The following is an 8,181-nucleotide window of genomic DNA, read 5'->3' as shown; positions in this document are numbered from 1 at the left end:
TCAGTTGCGAACCTGCCGCAGAACAGGTAAGCTTTGGCTTTTCAAATTTCTTATCTCCTCCTCTTTATCTAATAAAACCTTTTTTAAGCCTTCTATTTTCTTTTTCTAGGAGACTCTTCACTAAGATAATCTTCAGTTTGCGTTTCTTGGTTGCGTGCCCCAAATTGCGATTCATTGTGCTTGCCTAAAGAGGAACAAGTTGGATGTTCAATTGGAAAGGGTTGAAGAGTCTCCTCTAAGGGAACCTCTAACTCAATCTCATCATCGATCGAAAAGCGATGCCCTTCTACTGTAATAAAATCCTCTGAACCTAAATAAATAATTTGCTCGCTTATATCTGCCTGTCCTTCTAATCTACCTGAATCTACACCTACTGTGGGTGCATGCAAGTTTAAATCAGGGATAGCCCCCTTAGACAGCTTACGAAGGTTCCGATATCTCGGGGAAAAGTGCCTCTGGCATGCATACAGCTCCTTGGCTTCGGTACTTGTTGACACTCCCAGAAGCCTCATCCACTTCAACCGCCTATTAAAATAATAAATAATATTAAATAATAGGTTTTAAACTATATTGTAAATTAATATAAAATAATGAATAAGAAATTACAAAAAACGAAATGCAACAAAAAACACAAAGCCAAGATGAGGAAATAAAAAATCATGAATTTATGTACAACGAATGAAAAATGAAAGAAAATTAAACGCAAGGAAAAATAAAGCCATGATGAGGGAATAAAAAATTAAAATCAAGAAAATATACCAACCAAACTTTTTTCTTTTCCTCGTTATCCTTCCTCCCAAATGCGTCGAAAATTATTTAAGAATTTCAATGGTTTTTATTATTAACTAACCAGAGAAAATATTACAGAAAGTACAACCATTTTGATCGATTATTCCTAAAGATACGAAAATACTTTCACAATTTACAAAATATATATATTAGGAAGTAATAATATAATTCTTCGAATCCACGAATTCCATGCTCCGTCAAATTTCACGTTGATCACTTTATATATCCAATCAGTTAGTAAGTCGATGGCTAAAATTTAAGAAAATATATAGAAAACGTTAGGTATTATAGGGTACCGAAATATTGAAGACGCATTACATGTATACACGCACAATTTAAATACGATAAAACTTGGAATTAAATTTGTGGGAAAACTTTAAGGGAATTTTTCGGCTGGATATTTTCGGTATTAGATAGGTGTCGACCTAAAGCCGAATTCCATACACAACATTAAGAGATTCCAAAACTTAATTAACCTCCAAAAGCAGAAACTTACAATATTAACAGGTATCCTTATAGGACACTACAGACTAAGCATACGTATAAGATGGCACCATGGTCAAGTGATCTATGTCGATTCTACAACTCGCCCTATGAGACACCACTACATATTTTCATCCTGTTTGATAAGCCCAGGTTCGATATGGCCACAAACTAAGCACATTCATTCACTCCCTACCTATTAAGGCGCTGCAGCTTTTTCTGAGGGATTTAGGTTTAGAGGAAGCACAGTATACAGTAATCCAGATAGCCAAAACAAAAAATGTAAATATGCTTATTTGACATTTTGTTTGAATGTATTGGTTGATATTTTTTCACAGTTGTCGTTTTCGTTAACCCAAACGAAATCCAATTTAAATATTTTCTTATAGTGAAACATATTTTCAAGTCACATAAAATAAAATAACGAGAAAAACAAAATTCCAAGCAAATCAAGCGTGAAGCGTAAGCGATTATAACCGGATGCAGTTCCTACATAAGTCAAACCGTGTTCCGAACACAACTTTGAGTGAGTAATGGTGGGCTGACTTTTTAAAATGGTCCCATCGATTAGGCGGTAAAACAAATATTACTTAGCTTAAGGTAGAACTCTCTAATTTTCAAATGCGCGAAATTTGTATGTATTTGTTCAGTCGCTTATTCACATTTGAAAGAGGATAATGCATGAATTAATGCAAGTAAAGACGGTTTATGCAGATAAGCAAGCGCGTTTGTTAACCGTATAAAATGTATGTACATATATACACATATGCATACATATATACCAAAATATTCAGAATGACGAGATGAACTAGTTCAGCCCTCTCTGTTTGTAAACACGCTAACTCGAACAAAATTTAGATATTTTAACGAAAGTCGGTGTCGAAGTTGCCTTTGGTATAAGTTAGGTTAGTGTTAAACTTTGGCGAAATCTGCCAATAACCACGCCCACTTCCCACGTAGTAATAAAAAATCTTTTTGTTTTATTAGTATTTTTTTACGAATTTTGCTGTTCAAATTTACATGTCAAATATATCAACAAACATTTGTGGGTACTTTTGCATCAGTCGCTGCCTATGGGTTAATGACAAATAAATCCTATACATTCACAATATTTCACGTATTAATTTTCAAATAAGCATATTGTCAATGGCTGGTTTACTGTATACTGTGCATAAGAGTACATGTTAAAATAATTTGACAGCTATGGTTCGTAGCTCGTCGATTTCATTGTGTTCGGGCTATGCCGCTCGAAAATAGTGCTGGGAAATGTTTAGCATTCGAATTCAGCGGCCATTGTGTAAGGACGGTGTATAAAGGCTTAGATTTTGTGTGAAAGACAAATTTGTAATTGGAACAGAAATTGTTAGCTAAAATTGTGTAAATTGTTAAAAAATTACAGCATTTGAAGGATCGAAGCCGGAGTGCAGTTTTTTTACGCAGAAGTCGAATTTGAAGTGGCTTTTTTGGTTAGTTTCTTTTTGTACTGTTGGGTGCCTCGTGGTTGTGCGTGCGGCTGTGAGACAAAATGGAGGACGCTTCAGCGCCCGATGGCGCTGAGGCAATTTCTTCTGACTCTAACTTGCCTGCAAATTGGTTTGCAGAGGTGCAGAGTTGGAAGAGTGTTAAGCGTAGAAGAAGTAGAAGAAGGAATATCAAAGGTATTAATGATGGCTTATTAGAATCAGGTACGGACGAAGATTGCAATAAGCAAGCAAAAGTGCTTAATGGAAAACCGAATAAGTCGAACAAAATTAAAGATCAGCAAATACCGATGCAAGGTTTAGTGGTTAAAAAAGGTTTTTTTGACAACATGGACGAAAGTACAGTTGCACAGACGGTTCGTAATATGACAAATTCTCAAAGTGAGATCACAGACACACTTTGCAACTTGGACAAGTGTACAGTTATGCAAAGCGTTAGCAACGTGACAAATTCGCAAAGCGAGAGTACAAATGCAGTGGGTTACACTAATGGGCAAGGCGTTAGCAGCAAGAGTAATATCGATGAGGCAAGGTCAAGGATGGTGAGTGTAAATACTTTTACATACTCAAGCAGCTACAAAGGTGACTTTTGTGTGTTGTTCGACACGTCTAAGAGCCCCTTATGTGAAAATGATAGGATGAGAAATGGACTTTTTTTATGGAACAAAATTAAAAATTTCAAAGTTGAAGGGATTAAGACTATAAAAGCGGTAGGGAGATCTCTGTTTAAAATATATTTCTACACGCATGAAGATGCTAACAAAAGTTTAAGCAATCATTTGCTGGCTGTGAATCTCATTAGGAGCTTCATTCCTAAGAGCATGATTGAAACAGTGGGAGTGATTACGCAAATACCGACAGACTTCTCTGAAGTTGAGATAAAGAATAATATAGTATCTGATTGTAAAATTACCAGTGTGACCAGAATAATGCGCAGGGACCCAAATTGCAGAGACAATTTAATACCGACTCTGGCAGTGAAAATAGGGTTTGAAGGGAACGAGATTCCTAATGAGATAAAAATTTTTTATGTAAACTTTAAAGTCAAGCACTTTGTACCCAGGGTAAAGCAGTGTTACAATTGCGGACGCTTGGGGCATACCAGAATGGGGTGTAGAGGCAGGAACAGATGCATTATGTGTGGTAAGGAGGAAGGTTGCGGAAGTCAGTGTGAGGTAAAAGCCAATAATTGCATTCTTTGCGGAAATGTGGGGCATACTTCGGTGAATAACAGTGTTTGTCAGGTATGGAAAAGGGAAAAACAACTTCTGGAAATAATGACGATAAAGAAAATTTCAAAAAGAGAGACTATAGATTCATACAAAGAGGTCATTGATCAAAATAATCGTTTTGCACTGCTGGATGATGATCAGGAGAATTTTCCTACCATTTCTAGGGCGCAAAATAACCGTGTAAATAATGATATGGTGGTTAACAGGAGAATAACCTCCTTTAGTTACGCGCTTATGGCTAAAAGAAATGAGAGGAAAGATAAACCTGAGGTAGTGAAGGAAAAACAAGATAAGGTGGCTAAAAACACGGTTTTTGATAGTCCAAGCTGGGCAAAAGTTTCTGAAGTAGAAAGGTTAGTGGCGTTATTGACTAAGAAGTTTGAAATTGATGAAAGTGAGCCAATTTTGAGGAAGATAGGAGATACTTTGAAAGAGGTTAATGGGGTTTACGTTACAAGTTCAAACACTAATAATGAGCCAGATAAAAATTCTACAATATAATGTACAAAGCCTAAAGGCGAACAAAAACAATTTAGACTTTTTTATAAATAGGAACGATATAAGTATTGTAGGGTTGCAAGAAATTTTTTCCCATGATGAAAAGGTGGAAAATCACAAACTAATGGGTTTTAATTTGATTAAAAAAACAAGAGCGGATGGATATGCAGGAGTTGCAATAGGTTTTAAAAAAGGGATTGGCTTTAAGAAAATAAAGTATAGGTCGCAATATGATATTTTGATTGCGAGAACGACAAGCTTGGTGACTAATCTAGTCATCTGTTCGGTGTATTTTCCACCTAACATCAACAGCAAGATATTTGAAGCAGTGGTTAGTCGATTGTTGCTGTTTCTCGGCAAATTCACGAACGTGGTATTGTTGGGGGATTTTAATGCGAGGAATGCAAAGTGGGGGGATGATGTCAGCTACCCTAAGGGCAAGATTTTGGCGAATGGTGTCAGAAATGCGTGAATAAAGGAGATACAACTTTTATGAATGTGGGTAGTGTGAATGGTAGCTCAGGCTCAGTGCTGGATCTGGCGTTCACAAATTTAACAAATGATATTAGGTGGTGTGGTCATAGAGCGTATTTGGGTGGTAGTCATCATCTACCAATTGTAATTGAGATAGATAACATAGGTAAGTTACCTAACAACTTCATCTCAAAGAATAAGCTACTTAGTAATATCAAAAAGATTAATTTTACAACTATGAATAATTTTGAGGCAGGAGTTAAAAAAGCAAGGAAAGAAGCAACAATTGACTTAAATAGGTACAAACACACGCCGAAAGCATGGTGGAATGATGAAATGGGAAAAATGTATAGATTTCTTGTGATAGCAAGGAAAAAAGCCAGTAAATCTAATGAGGTGCAGGATATGGAAGAAGCTGTGAGGTTAGAGGCAGAGGGGAAAAAGAAGGTAAAAGAGGCTAAAAGTAGCAGTTTCAAGAGGAAAATTGATGAAATCAACTGTAATTCGAATTCAAGAGAGGCCTGGAAATTTATTGGCAACATGAAAGGTGGAACAGAGTATTGTTGTAGCAATTGGGAGGATGAGAACAATGAGAAGTTTCTGAGCTTTCTGAAGGATCAGGTTCGACAGGTTGAGGGGGCAACTGTGGATAGGGCTCAAATGATAACTGAACAACAAAAAGTGGCGAATGTTAAGGTAAATTTTTCTTATGAAGATTTTGAGTTACTAATTAGCAAAAAAAAATTGACTGCAGCAGGTATGGATAATGTTAAATATGAAATGTTAAAGAATTTGACGGTAGAGGCAAAAAAAGCGTTTGTGAATTCATTGGAGGAGCACTTCAATAAAAATATAGTAAGAAAAGAGTGGAGAAATATAAGAATAGTACCTATTCCAAAAGGGGGTAGGGATCGTGAAAATATTTGCAATTATCGTCCCATCTCCCTAATTTCAGTTGTAGCCAAATGTATTAATATGCTAATTAAAGAAGAAATTATGAAATTTGTGGAGGATGGTAACATAATACCGCAAAGAAGTTTTGCATACAGGAAGCAGCGTTCTGCAACAATGTGCATGAATGAAGCGCTTCAATTGATAGCAGATAGGAAGTGCAGGAGTGAAAAGGTGTTTCTGGGGGTAATAGATCTCTCTGATGCGTACAACTGCGTGGATTTAGTTATGTTGCATAGGATACTTATGCGACATGGCATGAATCCAAAAATTTGTGATTGGATTATAAATCTTTTTTCCAAGCGAATTCTTACGTTGGGTAAATGCTCTGTCGAAGTAAACAATGGATTGCCACAGGGAAGCTGTCTCTCTCCGATATTATTCAACATTTATACCGCAAAACTGCACTCTGTCTGTAATGAGAATACTCATCTTTTTCAATATGCGGATGACTTTGCTATAATAACGCACAGCAGAAATGAGGAGGTAGCAAGTAATGAGTTTACTAATAAAATTGCGGAAATGCAAAGTTTGTGTGAATCGTTGGGTCTCAAGTTCAACTTAAATAAAACAAAATTTATGGTTATGGCGATGGGTAGAAGAAAACAGTTTAATGTGAGAGTAAATGGTTGCAATGTGGAGCAAGTGGAAAAAATGAGATGGTTAGGAAGGGTAATAAGCGCTAATTCCACAATTAAAGAGCACATAGGAAATGTCAAGAAATCTATTGTGCCGGGAAAAAATTTGCTGGCAAGAATTACATCTATAAAAGCTGGGTTAACCCCGATGGTAGGATTAAAGCTGTACAAATCATTTGTTCGTTCAAAAGCAGAGTACGCTAATACCACTTTTGCTAACATGCCCGAGGGGTATAATAAGCAGCTATGCACCATATTAAATGACTCTCTAAGAAGATGTTTAGGGGTTCCGCCAAACACGCCGACTTATGCAAGATATGCAATTGCATGTGAGCTTCCACCGCAGAAAAGAGCTATATGGTTAACGTCGAGAGAAATGTCAAAGCAGTGGTTTATCAACTCGAGTTTGAAAAGGGAGGTTGAGGAAAGCTATGCTAGGAAATCGAGTTACGGGTACACATACAACAAGTTCAAATCTTACTTTGATAGGTTGAATACTAATGTTTTATTTAGCAGACATGAGAAGCTGAGTTTGGTCTCCTCGAGGCTAAAAGGTTCCAAAGCTAATTTTTCGAGTGAACAACTGAAGGCTTTATACTATGGGGAAAAGAGTAGTTTAGAGGGTAAAGGTTTTCACCTGTACTCGACGGATGCGTCTGTATCTGAAGGAGTGGTGGGTTGTGCGGTGCATGACATGAGGCAAGGGATTTCATTTTTATACAAGTTAGAAGAAACTTACGCGTCTACCTTTGGGGAGCTGGTCGCTGTAAAGCAATGCATTGTGATTGCAAAAAGAGTGAAAGACAAAAAAATTTGCATATTCACAGATAGTTTGCAGGCTGTGAAAGCGCTAAAATGTGACCGAACTAACAACTACGTTGTAGCTGACATACATAATGAAATCGGAAGGTCGGTATTAGAGGAGGTACGCATTATTTGGGTCCCTGCGCATGTTGGGATCGGGTTCAATGAGAAAGCTGATTTTGCGGCCAAAGCTGCAGTGACGCAGGGCTTGACGCTTAAAGTAGACCTGACACCGAGTGAGATGCTTAATAGAGTGAGCAACTGTCTGTGGGATGAATGGAGAAATGAGGTCAAAATTTTGAGTAACAGATGGGACGAAAGTATGGTAAACAGCATTATGAACAGGGAAAAAAGACCATGGTTCAGGGACAAAAACTGGGACTATGACGCATATGACACAAAGCTACTGAATAGACTGATAGTAGGTAAAACGTATGGCAAAGAGTATCTCAGTAAATTCAAACCAGAAGTATCCAATTGGTGTCACAGCTGTAGCGCCATAGAAACTGCTGAGCACTTGATCTTTGAGTGCACTAAGTATGGTACAATTAGAAACGAATTTATTATTTTTAATAAGTTTAAAGAGCTTAAGGAAATTTGGGTAACAAAGAATTTATTCTACTACAAGGAGCTAGTAAAATTTCTGCACAAGGCAGGTCTTGACAAAATTCTGTAAAAAAAAAAAAATAAAAATAAATTAAAATGACAATAATAATGAAGTTTAAGTTTAAGAAAATTAAAGGAAATAAGTTATTTGGATTTAACTTACAGATGTTTGTATCAAATATAAATGTCCAAATAAAATACAATAAGAGACAACATACATATGTA

General features: G+C 36.7%; 1 protein-coding gene across 1 annotated transcript in view; it reads right to left on the bottom strand.

Annotated features, from left to right (window-relative positions):
- Positions 1-874: 874 nt before the first annotated feature.
- LOC118742259 (dynein regulatory complex subunit 6) overlaps positions 875-8,181 on the bottom strand; it is a 426,783-nt gene continuing 419,476 nt past the window's right edge. Inside the window, exon 4 of the mRNA XM_036474202.1 lies at positions 875-1,038. Coding sequence (XP_036330095.1) covers positions 1,024-1,038 — 15 coding nt within the window. The 3' untranslated portion in view covers positions 875-1,023. The remainder of the gene's footprint in view (positions 1,039-8,181) is intronic.

The sequence above is a fragment of the Rhagoletis pomonella genome, unplaced genomic scaffold, assembly GCF_013731165.1.
Source record: "Rhagoletis pomonella isolate Grant_MI unplaced genomic scaffold, Rhpom_1.0 Rhpom_scaffold_00007, whole genome shotgun sequence".
In the NCBI taxonomy this organism is placed as follows: Eukaryota; Metazoa; Arthropoda; class Insecta; order Diptera; family Tephritidae; genus Rhagoletis; species Rhagoletis pomonella.
The sequence above is the reverse complement of the archived record's forward strand: the minus strand, read 5'-3'. Positions and strand labels throughout refer to the sequence as shown.